At 40.9% G+C, this 18,703-nt stretch overlaps 1 protein-coding gene across 1 annotated transcript in view; it reads right to left on the bottom strand.

The window, feature by feature from the left end:
* Positions 1 to 18,452, bottom strand: part of RSPO2 (R-spondin 2) — a 105,281-nt gene extending 86,829 nt beyond the window's left edge. The window contains exon 1 of the mRNA XM_015650023.3: positions 17,963 to 18,452. Within this exon, the coding sequence (XP_015505509.1) occupies positions 17,963 to 18,056 (94 nt within the window). The 5' untranslated portion in view covers positions 18,057 to 18,452. The remainder of the gene's footprint in view (positions 1 to 17,962) is intronic.
* Between the last annotated feature and the right edge of the window lie 251 nt (positions 18,453 to 18,703).

Raw genomic sequence — 18,703 nt, forward strand, 5'->3', positions numbered from 1 at the left:
CTGAAAGCAGCTGAGAGGTGTGAGTCCAGCCCACACATTCTGTACACCATGAGGGGCTTGAGTTGATTTAATCCAGCAAAGAGGATCTAAAAAGGGGTCTAAGCTGTCCTTGGCACCAAGTGAAAAGCTTGTTAAGGTTGGTCTGTGCTGGCCATGTTTCCAAGCTCTCCGTGGCGAGGCCGTGCCAGATGAGATGGAAAAAGGCTGGGGAGCTGTTGGACAGTGGCTTACACAGGGAAATCCAAGCAAGTGCAGAATTCTATTGCTGAGTTATCAACAGAAATGGAAAACTTGCATATTTCCTGTAGCTGTGGTAAGGAAGCATTGGTACTGGCTGCCTAGGGAAGCATTTGAGTCCCCATCAATGCAGGAATTTAGAAAACATGCAGACGTGATGTTTAAGGGGATGGCTTAATGGTGGACATGGCAGTGCTGGGTTAACAGCTTGACTCACTAATCTTAGAGGTCTTTTCCAAGCTGAATGACTTTATGATTCCATTATATAATGAGGACTCTTGATCAATATTCTGTCTTTGACAAATTTCAAGCAATCCAAGAGGAAAACAGTGCATGGGAAAATTAAAACTGTATTCAAAAGGCTTCCAAGCTTCCTTTCCATGTGCATGCTCCCCACAGATAAGATACACAGATTCCAATGTGGAGACCAGTGTTTGGAGGCTGATTTTCCCACACTGACCAACTCATTAATTGGCAACTGAGACCATTACCATCACTTCCAAAATACTCACAGCAGATGGTATAGTATCATTAGGAATTCATTCTTTCCCACCTTTTAAGTGATCTGTGCAACTCTCCGATTAAATTTGGGAAGAAAAACCAGTCCCATATTAAAAGATCGTGGTAAAATAGAACAGCTTGGATTTACCACTTCATGGATTCAAATTACTTTTTATTATTATTCCCAACGTAAAAAAGTAGCCACTCTCACAGCTGAGGAGACTTTTTCTTCTGTAAGATTTACTGATGAATTCTTCACATATTCCTTAGTTCACCCTGTTTCTTGCTTCAATGAAGAATACTCAGCTGAAGGTAATAAAGGTACTGGCCCTGCCTGTTTAAGCTGTGTCCAGCCAGATGCAACAGGCATCAACATATAATGTCAAACAGTTGAAATTTCTTAAGGTCTTTTGCTCCTAACCCCAACACAAACCAATAGCAGATGAGCCTTGTCAACAATTTGCTAGTTGCTCAGTACACTCCAACTATCATGTTCTAGACTGCACACTACATATCTGGTTGGCATTAAAGTGCATAATGAAGAACATATTTTCATCCTGTATTTTTCCAATTTTAATCACTATATTACAGGCTTAACAGGCTTACAGTTCATGTCAGGAGCCAAATTGCTCTAATAAAATATGAAGCATTTATCTACTGAGAGGCAGAAAAGAGCAAAGTTTCTTTATTGCTAAGTCTGAAACAATGCTAACTAGAGCGTGTGTTACTTAATCTCATTCATGCCCATAAGATTTTACATGCTAAGACTAAGCTGAGTAAATAAAATTCAGAAACTTGAAGGAAATCCCATTCTCTTATTTTTATTGAGCATTAGTAACAAGCTTGGCTCTCTATTGGAAATAGCCTGTTTTCCAGCTCACTTCAGCTACATCTAAGGCACCTAAGGCTTCATTATAATCTACGTAAGATGTGGAAACTACTGGGAAAATAAGGAGAACAGTCCTACCAGAACCCAAGAAAAACACTGGATAAGCAAAGCTTCTCACAAATACATCCAACTGTTACATTTCATCTGACACTTCTAAATCAGTGGTGATATTCTCATTCCACTCAGGTCAGCATAAGACGAGAAATTCTTCTCACGGGGCCAGAATTCTCCCTATGTCTTTGCCTGAAGGAACTTACAGAACAGTTGAAGCAAACTGAAATACTAAAGTCCAAGCATGAGATTCTGACCTTTCTGTTGCTTCTAGGAAGAAAACTTCCAAAGAACATTCCAGATAAAGGCACTAAAAGAAGAAAATATATAATGCTAAGGAACAGGTCTTCCAAGTTATAAACATGAGAACAAAAAAAAGTATGTAGCAAAATGCAACCAAAACACTAGACAACAGAATTGAATTTATTTCTTAGATATGCAGAGTCTTCATCCTTGCAGAGTTGCTACAAGACCATGCAAGGAGTAAATGTCCCATCTTCCAGAAAAGAAAGGTGGACACAGGACATTTTCCAAACAACTTCACCAAGGTCACACATGCTGAGAATGACGAAATGAAAATGTATCTTCTGTGCACCTAAGAGATTTTCTTATCTCTGCAGTCCTCCTGCTCTAAATATTAAGCAAAACTGAACATAACCATTGTGAAACCATAATTCATAGAACTCTCTATAAAACTCAAATTACTAGATTTAGAAAACTTCAAAAATTCCTACAAAGTTATCTTCCTAGGCAAAAATGAGCCAATGAAAACACTTTTAATAAAGAGAGGTTTTTTGGACATTGGGAGACAAGAAGGTGGTATTTCAAATATGGAGTTTTCAGCTATATGCTCTGAGAAAATGCTGGATTTGCAGGCAAACTAAAGCATTTATAGACATTTGGACAAACAGTTAAAGAAGAATAAATGCTATTTATACTGGCACAGCTGGACATGGCTGAGAAGAGGAGCAGCAAAACAATTTAATTAGAAAAGGGAAGGTAGAAAAACAGAATAGCTGTCTTTACACGTAGTGAAAAACACTAAATTGAAAAAATAGAACTCTGAAAATATCTAAGTATGTGATTTAGAAAAAGACATATTAAAAAGACAACCCAAACTGAATGTTTCCACACTACACAAACCTACACTTAGCTGCAGGACATCACTTTAATTCAATCCAATATCACCGAGCTTTACATCCTGCTTGTACATGCCATATTCAAAACATTCACCAAAACTTCTGTCATCCTCCCTGTTGTCAACCCCAGGCATCAGTCTGAGACTTCAAAGATGATAGACCAGACTTAGAAATCTTGAACTAGAACAGATGGAGCATATTTGCTTTTCAGATACATACAGCTATCTCCACATCTTGCAGGAATACTATTAAAAATGAAATTAAATGTACTAGCTTCTGTATTTCAGATCCACTTAAATCAGAGCAGGCTGGGTGTCTTCCTGAAAAATGGCACTTAATGACTACAGGGCTTTTTTAAATTCAAGTGAGAATTCCCTCATAAAGAAAATAAAAATGTATTAAATATACTTGTGTACTCTGAGTGCTTACCATTCAGTACATTTCAAACACAAATAAGAATTAGTATTTGGCAAGGGCCTATGGATTTATTTTTTTAATTCCATGGAAATGAAAATACTGTCTTAAAAACACACAGGTCATATGTTTCTGAAAAACTAAAAGCTATTTGGCTGAAATTACACAGATTATGTTTGCAATGCAAATAATGAGAGACTAGAAAATTAAAGAAAAGATAGCGGAAGCTACCCTTTACTGAGGAGACAAAGACAAAAATTGTATTTCCTTTTCTTATAGTCTTAATGCAAGAAATATACATTTCTTAATTTTGAGAATACCTTAAATTTTTAAAGCTATGTTTCCACTTTCAGGTAAGGTAAATTTAGTAAGGCATTCAGCTTAGTAACTCTAACTGTAGGCCTCTTGGACACATCTTAATTTCACAATTCTGAAGTATCTGATAACACAGTTACCTCAGTTTGGAGGGAAATAAAACATAATTTGGGGAGGTTTTTGCGAATACATAAATTCTTCATATAACAATTAAGTCAGACTATTGGAAATACCTACCTGCAGTTGAAGAACTCCAGCCTTTGTACCTGAAAGTTTAAATGTCAGGATAAAACCCCATTTAAATACTTTCAGACACTTACCTAGTAATGCAAACAGGCAGTAGTAGTTTCTGCACACTGCAGAACACTGATCTAGAGTCAAACAGATTTTGCTATCTCAGTTCTGATAGACATGACAGCACAAAATTCTTCACATCAGACAGAGCCAGCGCTTTCTAAAGCTCCTAAATCATTGTCATGAATGCAACACTCTGCACGCTGGTGTGTGCTCAGTCAATAAACTTGGAAGCAGGAAACTTATTTATGTGCTTATTATCCTTCAGAATAACCATATAAATGCCTAGAGATTAACACTCTAGAACCTGTTAGCCATGCAGATCACTGATACAATTTAAACTGCACTGTGACAAAACACTACTACTACACCAGAGGTACTGGGGCACAGAAGGGAAAGACAGACTTGCAGTGCCTGCTTAAGCTGCTCAATACTTATTTAAGAAAAGCAGAGAGAAAAAAAAAAAAAAGGCTTGTAGACACATGCAAAAATCCATTATGGGGTGGTGGGGTAGAAGAATCTGGTTTTAAACATACTGACCAGCTCTGTTGGTAAGAGAACCAGGCACCTTGGATTCAAATTTCATACTCTCACCACTAAACCACAATCCCTGCAGAGCATTTAAGTAAAGCTGTAAAATGGAACATCAAACAGCAAATGCAAAGCTCTAGGACGTACTTGAATATTATCAAGAGCATTCAACTAATCAGATTTCTTCTTAGCTAAAAATACATAAACAAAAGAAAAGTTATTCCACACAAGAGAATATCATGGGGTCCTCTACATGATTACTGCAAGGATAGTGTTTTTGTTACAAACTAAGAATGAATGACAAAAACAAGAAACAAAAACAAGAAACAAGAAGTGATAACTATGTTTGTGGCTAAACAAAATGTTAAATCTTAGTCACAATTTCATAATTTAGTGACAGAAGATGTAAATGCAAAAGAAGGTTAAATCTAAATAGTTCTGACATTAAATCATTGCAATATAAGTCTCTTGAGAGACATGCTATTCCTCCACAGCACTGCAGTTCATTGTGTGCTTTTTCTCAGTAGATATCCGCCAAACTTAACTGTGACTAAAAGTATTTTTAAGATCAAGCCCAGAATGGCACATGCTATGCTATGAAACCCAAAAATATAGATTCAATTACCATTTTGTGTAGAAAAAGAAACTTTGCAACAAAAATTTTATGTGGAAGTTTTTATACTGAGCAAAAGCACTGCTCACTCCAGTAGCAGTCAATGCTTTAGAGAAAGGTATCGGAAACCTCTTGTTGGTAAAGGCAAATTCATTTCCCAGTTAAGAGTATTCCCAGTCTGTGATACTCAAGTCTATATCTAGAAGCATGAGATTAAGTAATTTCTCTTAAAAATACTCAATAAAAAAACCAAAAATTATTGCTACGTAAAAGTGTTACCTACTTTACCATTCAATAGTTAAATCCCAGATTTAGCAGAATTGACTATAGAGACCTGTTATGGTGAATATCTAATTGCATGATGTTGGCACAATCATTTAATTTTCTTCAACCTCTATCCCAATTCTGTAGCAGACTTGAGTAAAAAGAGATTACTTGTGACTTTTTTTTTCAGAGGTACTATGCATCTCCAATTGTCATTCTCTTTTACTTCATTTTGTAACCCCAGGACTCCATTTCCACACCTGTAAGAGACACCCATGACTTCAGAGAGGTGCAAGGGAAAGCATCCTGAGCACTCTAAAACACTACCATGAAACAGAAGAACATAGGATTTTCAAAGACACAATAACAGTAATCATGTTATTCAGAATAAGGTCACTAGATTTGCTAACACCACACAATCAGAAAGCAAGTACCACAGTGGATGAAGTATCATTGCTATTTACTACTCCACTGGGTTTTCTGCTGGATTTTGAAGTGTCAGTGCATGATTTTTTTTAAGCTGTTCACATCTATGTATGTGAACTACACATGTAGCTCCTTATCAGCTAGAGTGTATACACTGAGCTCCCAGCAAAGATAAAAGCAACAGAATGCAGATGAAAAAAATGTTGACTTTAGTAATTAGAAAAAGCCAGCTGCAGCTAATAAGGAGAAGGAATGTTAAACTGAGATGATTTTTTTTTTTTAACTAACTTACAGCTGAGACACAGAAGCCAAGTAAATCACTGGACTCTTTCAGTCTACGACTGCTGGTAGAGAGCTGTGCATAGAGAAACTACTGCAGTTGATCTGGTTGGAACACAAGCCCTAAATGGAGGTCTTCATTCAGGTCAAGCTTGGGCAAATTCTAATCCTTCTCAGGTGACATTACATGTATTCGACCACATCCAGTTGATCTCTTCAAATATTTTCCTTCCTCTCCTCCTTAAGCCTTCCAGAGTGTGTTTAAGTAGCACACACTAATGTTATTTTACCCAATGAGCCTCATGTTACATCAGGCTCAATGTGCAGTAGGCTCGCTTAGTGCCTGCTTGGAAAGCTATTAGAAAAAAGCCCTCTTCCAAAGCTGAAACAAACCCCTACATATTGACACCACTGCTAATTACAATAACTAAAATAAAAGTTGAAAGCAGCAAGACTTTTTTCCAGGAGTCTGATGAAAGAGTTAAGGTAATTAAAGAGTTGTCAAATACAGCATCAGCAAATTGATAACAATGTCCCAGAGCAAGCAACATCTCAGGAATATCTGCCATGCCTGAGACAGATTGACACCTCCCCCAGATTTACAAAAAAATGAGGGAGACCAGTGTTGGGTCTAGTATCTTAATTATTACATTCACAGTGCATTCTTTGGTATCTGTAAATACTTGAAAGAAGAAAAATGGGGGAACAAAGAACTAACGGGATGCAAAACTAGCATGACATAGAATCTTGTTTTTATGACAACCTGTGCTACTGCTAAATACCAAAAAGCTTCTCTGGGTTGATCTTAGTACTCCAACAGCATTAATGGGACTGCAACTGCTCATGATTCTGTAACTTATTCTAAGGATTCTTTAATAGAATGGAATGTCTGTTTCCTCTCCACAGCTGGCAATTACTAGAAAGAAAAAAGCAGGCTCAAACCAGGTACCCAATACATTTCCAAACCATGTTTCACAGAATGGCTGAAGTTGGAAGGAACTTCTGGAGGTGAAAGGAATTTGGTCCAATTATCCTGTTCAAGTAGGGCCAAACAAATGCAGCTGCCCAGGACCCCATGTGGATGACTTTTGAGAACCTCCACAGACAGAGACTCCACAACTTCTCTGGCCAACACATGCCAGTCCTCAAAAGTCTTTGCTGTTGTTCAGAGGGTACCTCCTGTGTTTCAGTTTGTGCTCATTACTTCTTGTTCTGTCACTGAGCACCAGGCAAGAGCCCTGACCTAATTGCACCCTTCCTTTCAGCTACACTGATGTGAACCCCTTTGTGTCTTCTCTGGGCTGAACAGTCCCAGCTCTCTCAACCTTTCCTCACAGGAGAGATGCTCCAGTCCCTTAATCATCTCTGTGGTCCTTTGATGAACTCTCTCTAGTACCAAGGAGCCCAGAGCAGGACACAGCATTCAGCTGTGCTTCACCATGGCTGACCAAAGGGGAATGATCACCTGCTGGCAATCCAGAACACCGTGAGCCTTCCTTGCAGCGCAGGAACATCGCTGGCTCACGTCCAGCATAGCACCCACCATTCCCCCCAGGGCCCTTTCTGCCAAGCTGCTTTCCTGCTGATTGTCCCTCAGCTTAGAGTGGTGTGTGGGGTTGTTCTTTCCCAGGTGCAGGGCTTTGCACTTCTTGTTGAACTTCATGAGGTTTCTTCTGATTTCTGCAGCTTGTTGATATCCCTTGGATTGGGGGTATTTTCCAGAATACTGCTGGCACAAGATGCAAATAACATTTTTAGCAGAAGAACAGATAGTATCATCCTCTTGCACTCAAAGTTGAGCAAAAGTAGATTTTCTTTGACTCAAAACACAAATCTCTGTCTTGGGTTGCAGAGAGCATGCAAAAGAGAGGGGTGGAGCATGTACAGCATGAATGCAGAATGATAACAAAAATGGTCTTTCTTGCTCAAAGAGGTGAACACTAATCTGAAATGGAGGAAATACTTTTTTGTGCAAGCACATGCCCTCGGCACAGAGGGGCTACATAACCCAGTGAATATGGATGTATTTGAGAATCAAAACTACAGACCAAACACACAACTTTGTCCACTAATAAAAAGGTTATTCTATGCTGCTTCTTCCTCTCCATGTGTCAGTTTTGCTTACCTGAATCCTTCAAAAGGAGTATATATATTTTTTCTACTCCACATCTGTATAGCACTAGACTAGGTGGTCTACAAGTCCTTTTCACCTAAATATAAATTTTTTTCAGATTTGCTTCTCAGTTTCACACCACACATTGCATATGAAAGAAGGTCAGAGTTTTCTACTTCTATAAGAATCTATATTAAAAAAACAAAGCCAACCACAAAAAAAAAACAAAACAGAGTAAAATGAAGTCAAAGTAAGCTTTAGAGAAAAAAAAAGTTACTTTAAACACTTCAAAAAATATTGAAGATTTCTCTCATTTTAATTCCTAACTACAGCCATACACATTTCCTAAAACTGAATTCCAAAACAGCTTTAAAGGCCACAGATAAAATTCAGCAAACTCTGTGACTAATTAAAGAACTATGATAACTACTTGTAACTCCATTATAGCTAAAAAGAGAAACCATGACCCAGTGTCATTTCAGCATCAGCAAAGATGCTGCATTCCAGCACAGTGCAATAGTGCTGTAAGAAATGGAGTTGGAAGCCAAAGCACCTGTCTAGAAGCACCACTTCAATTAGATGCTGACATTATTTACATCCCTACTGCCATAATATTAACATTTCACACTGGAAAGCTGCTTAACATTTACAGAAAAGTTGAATTTATTTTCTGTTACCATTTGCATTTAATGTATACATATAAGAACCACAAGTCTTACACGTAGAAAGACTAACAGTGAAAGCAATCCTCTGACATCCTGAAGGTACCCTCTTACCAGGGAGGCAGAATTCCCAACATTGAACCATGTCAGGTAAAACCACACATATAATGTACAATAATGATCATACCCATGTGCAATCAATAGTTGCTGAACAACTTTAAAAAGACCAAGCATGCAGACCAGGCATATTTTGCATGGCCCAGGCAAGGAACTTAAGCTGAAGGACTGTCCTGCTGCCACAGGAGATCACAACAGCATAGCCACACAACTACCCTACTCCAAAAGGTGCCTTCTCAGAGCTGTCCTTCAGTGTCAGCTTTCTTTGTACTCAACAAAGTAGGGGAGAGAACGCTGACCATTTTGGAAAAGATAGGAAACCAAATTTAGAGGTAAAACCACCTCCTGAGAATGCTCCTGGTGAAAAGTAAAACATGCAACCTGATGTGGACAGAAATAAGCAGACCCTCTGTGCAATGCTCTTTGGATTTAGGTTTCTTGCAAGACTGAAGCATCCCAGGTCAGAGGCTAGTTGTAAGCATTTCACAGTAAATGCTAAAAGCTTTAAGCAAACTAAAACCAGCAGCTGCTGTGTTGTGCTGTGAGCACAACCTAATGCACCTCGTGTGCATCGCAGTGATTGTGCCAAGTTTCAGTTACTCTTGCCAAGTCAAAACCAAACCCAGTCCCATCACATTATTAGTGATTAATTAATTATATGGTGTGCACTGTGTAAACTGAGACGTAAACCAGATCTGAACTAGCTTGCATGAAAGGCCAAAGAACATATCTGCTATAGGAAGGGAATCCAGGACAGATTTCTGATTTCTGCTCCAGTGACCTTAGTTCAGAGGCTGTCCTCTCAGCAGGGCTAGCTCTACAGGCCCTCACCTCAGCTGGGATCCTCAAGTACCATCTCAATACAGATAAAGCAAAAGATGATGGAACTTTAGGGCCCATTTAAAAGAGCCACAGCCACATGCTTGGCAGTGGAAGCATTGTGTAAGTTGGAAGGTTTATAATAAAAACATATGGTATCTACCAAAATTTTTGAGTAATTCCAGAAAGGAGAGCAAATCAATAACACCTACCTTTACTAAGCACAATTGCTGTTTCAGTTGTTTCCATCTTGCCCATAAAGTTTAGTATGGACGTGATGGGTGTTGTCAGCACTGCTATACACGTGCAGATTAATCTGTGCATGCACAACAGCCATTTGTCTGATGTGGCTAGTTTGGGGTTTTTTGGTATTCCAAAGGTGGCAACCATACGGCAGAGAAGACCATTCATGACTGCACAGTATATATGAGTGTGTGCAACATATTTCAGCCAGCGTTTCAACTCAAAAAAGAAAATAATGTGCTTGGATCAGGAAGTTTGTATTTTATGGCAGCACTGCAGTTCTCTAACACAAATGCACTTGTCCCTTTGCAGTGTAAAAGCAGCACAAGTATCTTCCAAGATAAAAAGGCACAAACATTGTCTTCATTGCTGCACATGGTCTACTTTGGAGTTAGTGCTCATGCAGCTGTCCAGTGATTAAAAAAAACCACCAACCTAAAAGCCAACATCACAAACATTAGCTATCTTCCATGTCCCTTCCTCCATCTCACTACATTTTTGGGCCTGATTTTCACCAAGATGGAGAAAATCTTTTCAATTCTCACAAAAATACAGACAAAAGTTTCTGCGAGGTAAATTTGAGACTCAGTCCCTAAACCATATTCTTTTGATAATTTTTAGATTTTAATCCTAGCGAGAAAAAATATTTTTACAAACAGAAAATCACAGTAGAAGTACTTTCATGATATCTTGGATTGATGTTAACTATACATGAGATTTACCATTATCCTCCATCAAATAACACACATAATTGCACTGAAAGTGTGCTGGGCAGTGGTGTTTGAAACAAAATTACAGGACTGCACACCTCTTCTAAATGTTTTGTGTGTAACCTGTAATTATTTAAAATTCTCTAGTTACAGTCTTATGACCATCCCATAAAATCAACAAGAAAAGGAAGGAGAGGAGACAACATTTCCTCATAAAAGGACAAAATCTTAGAGATATATCAAGTGCTTGGCTCTACCAAATCTGTATTTCAAAAATAAATACATTACAGATTAATTATAGAAACAAAGAACGTGAAGGTTTTTTGTACTTCTCACCAGATCTTAGCAGATGGGATCTTAAAAACCACCATTGATCACATAATCAAGGTACCTCATATACTAACTGCTTCTCTGCTTTCCCATAAAAATTAATTTCTTCCCCACTCCATGGTTCTATTCCTTTTTTATATCCTTTTGCATTTCACAGTTTACATAGTCAAGTCCACAAACAAGAGGAAATTTTAGAAAATTTAACTGCCAATCTTTTGCATGCTAGCTCCTAAAAATAAATTTTAAGCTTAAATTTGAATGTAATTAACAAGCACTTGCATCAAAATAGAATAGGATTAAAGCAGAGCTATATAAGTTCACTGGAGTGCTTCATTCAAGGGTATTTAGGTATAATCAGAAGGATGAGGCAGTTGTGATCTCTACACATTCAGAAGATGCTAGCACCTCCTCCATGGACCAGTTTGATAGACAAAGGTCAGAGATGCATGTAGCTGTTTGAAATTAAAGTGTTAAGACATAGAAATCCCAAAATAAAGACATACAACTAAAGTCTCAAATCCTTTTAGGCTCAGAGGAAGATATACAGAAGTAAAATATCATTATATTCTATCATTTCACACGACTTACACTTGTCATTTCCATTCCATATTCAGAACATGCGTTTCACACCAATTATTTTGAAGTAGTATTATGTATAAATACCAATTTCTTGTAATTCCTACATCCCACCCAGCCCTTCCACTGCAGAAACTACATCAGAAAGGTGACATTAGAGTGCTGGCAAACTTATGCTTTCACTCTTGGCTCTGCTATGCTTGACACTGTTGCACCACCATCTGCCTTTTTGGGGCATACGCTGCAGAGAGAGCCACCCTGACCCCTTTCAACTTCATTTCTCCTCAGAGTTTTAAAAAGTATTAGCAAAAACAGACAGGAGCCAAATATTGAGAGAATAAAGTGACACAGCTAGAATTCAAGTCAGACTTACAAGTGACCTTACTGCCCACAGATATGCAAAGCTCAACAAGTGTAATGGCTGATCAGTAAGTGATCTTTGTGGATGGAGCTGCCTGACCAAAGCCACTGTGTAGGCAGGAAAGAGAGCTCAGCATCTGCCTTATGGTGCTCACAAGTGAGATCCAAGTGACGCTTCAACACCTCACCTCCTAAGATGTATTAGCTAGAATCCAAGCATCAAAAAGTGATACAAAGCCTATTCCATTCTCTACACCAAAAATTACTTGGGAACAGGTTTAAACCCATCACTACTGTCCCGAAAAGTGATAGATTTACTCCTCTTGCACAGAATTATTTTGCAGCACCACACTGACAGAAAAGCACTACATCGGCTAAACACATACTACAAATACAATGAGTACACAGACCATGTCTGCACCTAATTTTAGTGTCTAAAGCAGTCCATGATGAAAGGATCAAGCTACATTTGTGCATTATCAACAGCCAACACATATGAAGTCATGCTTTTCACTAGGAAAGGGATTAGCAAATTCTTGGAGCCTAGACAAATACAGAAGGTTCTCCAACTGCGACTGAACAAAACTTTGAGGTGAAAAGAAAGGGCATGCTTGAAGAATTGACTTTATTTTAAAAATACCTGAAACTAAATCAATCTCTAATAAAGGAGAGATTAGAACTTTCAGGGACTGTATCTGTTAAGAGCTGCACCAACATTTAATTTTAATATAGGTTGGGGATCCTTTCTCATTGGGGGCTGATCTCGGTTCCATTCAGGGGCTGACACTGAAGACATGTACAGCTGAACTACACTTCAATTACAGATTGAGGTAATCAAGTAAACTTATTTATTTAGTATGCTTTATCTGATCAAAGGCAGGCACCCACCATCGGATGAGTTAAATTGTACCAACAGTTTGATGGACTGCACCAATTAGCACTACATCAACTGTAAAAGAAAATGTTCCAGATGGTTACCTGAGGTCATGTGCATCTCACCCCAGAATTCAAAATCAAGGATGCATTTATGGAAAGGATGTTATGATGAGCTATAAGCTTTCAAGTTGGAGGTACAGTAAGCTGGACAATATTTTCAACCTGTCAATCTGCAGGTTTAACTAGACAGTCCCTCTAGTTAGCTAGAGTACCAAGCTTTTGGTACTAAAAAATAACTAGATCAGAAATGAAATGCAGACCTCCGTGGGATAGTCAGTCTTGGCAGAAAGAGCAAGAGAAAGCAAAAAACTCTAAGAAATAGCCCATTGTTTATTTCTTTATTCTTTGAATTTTGATAGCAAGCACCTGTTCCACTTTGTACCTTTTAAATCATTTCGTATTTTCAAAGGCAGCTTATATAAACAACACCATGCTAACATAATAATTATACTGACCTATATATTCTAAATGTCACATTGAATTGAGAAACTTCATTATTGTTATCATCATAATGTCCTTATACTAGTGTAAAAACTCACTTTCAGTATCTGTCACACATTTTGAGCTGCTTTAGTGAGAGTTTTCAGCCAAGCCTTAGAAAATGTGCATCCCCACCATCCCCCAAAAGGGGAAAATACACAGTTAAGATAATTTTACCAAGCATACAAATCTAAGCTCTTCATCATAGTGTAAATCTTACAGCAGGTTTTAACACAAAAGCATGTACACAGATTTCAAAGTCCGATCCAGCACATCCATCTAGCCCAGCACCCCAACCCCAAGTGACCTACAATGGAACCTAAACACTGCATCATTAGCTAGTTCAGAATTCACTCATTCCCACAGAAATTTTGATTTCTGGCAGTTTAAGAAATTTCCTCAGATGTACCCAATAATAAGTGTAAATAGCCAAAAGTCTAAAAGTTTTAACTTTCCAATGGTTACGGCGTTAGGATATGCTAACTGCTGCAGTAATGACATGTGTATAAAGAATGATTAGTAACGATCCTAAATACAGGTCAGAGGAACAGCAGCTATGTGCCAAAGCATTTCTCCTGATCATGAGTGTTTGGAAAACTACTTGTGTTAGCACATAACAGTTCTTTTACAGGTTCTGTTACAACTGCTTAATGTCACACCTGAGGAAAGAAAGTATCTCAAAGTACAGCTTCCACATAGGATTTTAAGTCTTAAGCCACAGATAAGAAGTTAACTGTCCTTCAAACATAAAACATATTTCAGCCTCAAAGAGAGGAAGATAGAATAGCTAATAATAGCTAGAATATTTAGATAATGCTAGATAATTAAAAACCATGCAGTGTGACTTTTTTTGAGATAAATTACTCTTTAGGAACTAGTACAGTCCTTGTAAAAATAGATGTGGTATTTGTTTCAGTCAAGTATTTCCAACATAGTTTATTTTTCCCTGGTACTCAGATCATCTATTTTTCCCAAAGCCTGACCATACAATCCAGCTGAGACAGGTTCCAATATTATCCCAGGTAAGTACCTTGTTAGGAATGCTAAATCACAATCCCCAATATCCAAGCAGGTTTTCCTTCTAGTTGAAAATCCATACACCAGCTTCCTATAATAATAGCAGGTTTGTGGTCAAGATTCCCATCTTACATTAAGAGGATAAAAATTCAGTTCATGTAATTTTGAACCCAGTGACTGTGCCCCTCCATACATGCATATTCTTAAATAAACACTGTGCAGAAAGCTATACTGAGGTCTGAGGAACACTTGGGGAATTTCCTGCCCTGGGTATTACTCCTGTTTCCACTTCTGAATATTTTGCCATCACCACTGTCACTCATTATTTATTCATTGCCACAGGTATTCCGCCTTTATGTGCCTGTAACACAGAGTAAGCATCTAGGAGAGAAGTATTCACCTTAGCCCTCTTTACACTCCATGAATAGGAGCTAAATGGAAAGACAGTATTTTACAGCCACAGTTTTTGAGTTCTTGGATATAAACAACTTCTGGTTTAACTTTGTGAATGTGTCCGATTCACATTTTTTTATTACTCCAATGTTGGTATTACCAACTGTAGAGAGACTCTCTGTAGACTCTTGAGTCTTCCCATCAATGCAGGCACTGCTATCACATTGACTTTTTTTCCCCTTGGGGAATTTCTTAGCATCTGTTTTTTGATGAGGATTTATAATGACCCCTATATTCTCTTCTGTCAAAACTATTAGCAATACATCATGCCTCCCAGTAAGCCAGCCTGAGAGTCTTCCTTTCTAGGTATCCCCATTTTGACTTATGGTACTCTTTGGAACAGTTGATTTCACTAGATCCCAAAGGGAAAAATCACAGGTCTTTCATGTACCCTGTGCTGTTCAATGAAATGCTAAGAGATGAAGCTGCCCATCTTATACCAACTGCTAAAGAGAAATCTGAAACAGAGATAAAAATTTTCATTGAAGAAGGCTTACAAGAGAAACAAAAAAATCAAGTTATACAATCCAATAAGAAAAGGAAAGATTAGGCTAAGCCAGCTGTGATACTACACCACTGAGATTTAAGCTAGGTAAGCCTTAAATAGGTTTTCAAGTATCTTCTGCAGGAAAGGCAAAACAGCCATAATTACCTGCTCAGGGCAGTGATTCCAGAGGGACAATTTGGTGGGGTGTTTTAAGGAAAGTAAGGTTCTGTTCTGAGCAACTATGCAAAGCAATATTTTAATGAGTTGAAAAAGTAACTAAGAGCAGCAGTGGAATAAGTAGAGCCTGTTGATTATGATATATTTATCAAAAAAAAAAAGAGCAAAGTGACATTGACTAACAAAACACAAATCAATGCAAGGTAAGGACCACTTTCTAAACCCTATTTTATTATTCTGCTTCTACTGCAATGTTGCAAGTCTTGATTTGGGATAGGGCTGCAAGCAGATGGTGAATGAGGAATTCTGGGAACATCTCCCCAAATTTACTTAAGTCTTCTTTACTAGAGTATTCTACATCAGCAACAAATCCGTGCAAATGCCAGTAAAGGCATATACACTTTTATTGTACATTTAGCTGCTTAAAAAAAATATCTGCTACACTTGATATTTGCCCATAATTCCAGACTGAATGCAATTGATTCCTACCACACAGGAGACTTAATCTATGCCAAAAATTGTATTTCATTAAGAAAACGATATTATGGAGCATCTGAGATCATGTAACAGACAAAACAGAATGCCAGAGAAATTTTAACTGCCAGTACCCCATAGTGACTGCCTGATTATTTGCAGATGGGATATGGAAAAATTGTGAAATTATTGGAATTTTGGGTCCTGTACGAAAGCATTACTTCAGACTGGATGTGTCATGGCAAATATCTATTATAATTTGAATACATTCTTAGATTGTGCTTTCCGTGCTTAGAACTGGCTATGCTTACTTCTTTAGACTTATTAACTGAAAAAGACTGCATTCTTCAAAGCCCAAAACAAAACCCTTAGGTGACAGCACAAAACAGTGCCAGTAAGTCAACTGTCAATACTGATTGTATTTATCCAATAATTAAACTAAAAACTAATTTAAATCAATCCCCTTTGCAAAAGCCAACTGTTCAACAAGCACAACAATTGCTCTAGGATCAATCAGTGAACATGAGATCAATTAAAACCAGCTTAAGTTTTTGTAGGAGGACAATTCACACAACTTGAGTTAGATGTCTATTCATTTCAGTACTCCCACAATGCAGCCCTTAAGCTCTGTTGTAAAGCAGAAATACCACTATCACCCTCCGCTGTCTAGCCAGCACTCTAAGTAGTTCCACATTTAATTAAAGACACAGTATACCCTTTGTTAGCACAGATAGTCTGGTCACTTTAAAGGACTGCTATCGTTTTAGCCACACACACATAAATTAAACTCTGGAAACCATCTGTTGAAAAACCATCAAAACCAAACTGCCTTACAATTTTATTTGCACCTATTCTGAAGGTGACATATGCATGAAAGTGCAAACTATTTTCTTCTCACAGTTTTATTACTATTTGTAACAGCTTAACATTAGAGATGTAAAGTCCCCCCCCCCTTCCAAATAATACCACTAAAAGTGAAATTCTTTCGGAAATACAGATTTCTCAGCAGCTTGAGCAACCTGATTTTCAGCTAACTTAGAAGTGTGAAGGGGATGCATGGCCGAGAAAATAACAGGAAACGGGACAGAAAAATAATTCAGAGTAAGTGGATAATAAAAACATTTTATAACAAGGTGAACTACCCTACAACTCAAAAAAAATAAAAAAATCACAAAACAAACAAACAAGAAAGAACAGCCGAAGCCTCGGCCAGGCTGCCCAGCCGGCTGCAGTAACCTCTCCGTCCACACGGGAGCTGTACTGGCACATTGCACCGCCCCAGCTCCCAAGCTCCGGCATCCCGACACCAGCGTCTAGGGAAACCGATGAAGCCCCAACGCACCGTTTATGTCTTTTCCTCAAAGAGATCTACACGTTTTCAGGAAAGTTGGCTGCACAGAAATCCCCTGGGCGCTGGGCAAGGCTCCGCCGCCGCGGCTCTCCCGGCGGCCAGCCCCGCGGGAGCGGCACGGCGATGCCGGAGGAGGGAAGGGGAGAAACCGCCGCTCTGCCTTGGAAATGTCCACGGAAAGCAGCCTCAAAGTCCGTCCCATGGACACGGGACTCTTAACCGCGCGGGCTAACAGCGATTCCCCGGCAGCCGTGAGCCCTTGGACGAGGAGCGGCGGCGACATCAGCGACGTCCCCTGCCCGCTACGGCCCCTCCCGCGGTGGGCAGCTCCCAGCGAGACCCCGGCTCCACCGGCCCCGCGGGGCAGGACCGTGGGGGCCGGGGCCGTGCTCCTGGGGCTCGACATTCTCATCTCCGGCAGCCCGGGGCTCCGGCCGGGCCCATCCCATCGGAGCTCACGTCCACGCCGCTCGTCCTGCTCCCGGCTCGACCTCCGCAGCAGGACGGCGGCGAGCAGCCCCGCGGAGCGGTGGCCACGCCGGCACGGCCCCGCGCCCCGGGCTCGCCCCCGCTGCCGCCGCACGTGCCGGCCCGGTGCCCGCGGAGCCGGAGCGCGGCTCACCTGCCGGAGAGCAGCCCTTCCCCGCGGGCGCTCCCGCAGCTGCCCCCGCCGGCGTCCCGGGTGAGCAGCCGGCGCCACTCACCTCTCTTGCTGCGTCTCCAGCGGCCGGGCTGGCAGTGGCCGTAATCCATGCAGTTCAGGATGATCAAGGCAAAGGAGAAGAGGCGAAACTGCATCCTGGGCCGCTGGGGTGGGCAGCCTCCTCCGGCGGCAGCGAGGGGCGGCGAGGCCGGCGGCGTGCGGGGCGAGGAGGGGCCGGCGGAGGGTCGCGGGGCAGCGGCTGCCGCTGGGGACCGCAGGAGTTTACACGCCTCTTGCCGCCCTTCTCCGGCGCTGCGAACTCACCGCCGCTTCCAGCATCTCCCCTGTGCTGCAGGGAGAGAAAGGTGAAAAGCTCGGACCAGGGGTCTCCCCTGCTCTGGCTCTCCCCAAAAACAAACAGATAGAGAAAAATCACAACGCGGGTCGTGGCAGGAGCGGGGCCGCGGAGCGGAGTCCCCCAGAGCTCCGAGCCTGTCCCAGCGCAGCGGGCGAGCGCTGCCGCCGGCCCCCGCGCACCCCGGGACGGGCTGTCAGCCGGGGGACAGCGCTATTTATCCCGGCGCGGGGCTCCCCGCCCACACGCGCTCAGGTCGCGGCACGGCGGGGCGAAGCCGTCCCCCCGTACCTCCCGCGGCGCGGCCCCGCGGCCGCCCCGTCCCGCCGCCGGCTCCCGAGCGCGGCTCCGCGCCGCGGGGCAGCCCCAGGCGGGCTCGGTGGGGCGGGTGCCGGGGGCTCCCGGGCACATGCAGGCGGTGGCCACGCCGGGCCCCCGGCCGCCCGC

The sequence above is a fragment of the Parus major genome, chromosome 2 (assembly GCF_001522545.3).
Source record: "Parus major isolate Abel chromosome 2, Parus_major1.1, whole genome shotgun sequence".
NCBI classification, from domain to species: domain Eukaryota; kingdom Metazoa; phylum Chordata; class Aves; order Passeriformes; family Paridae; genus Parus; species Parus major.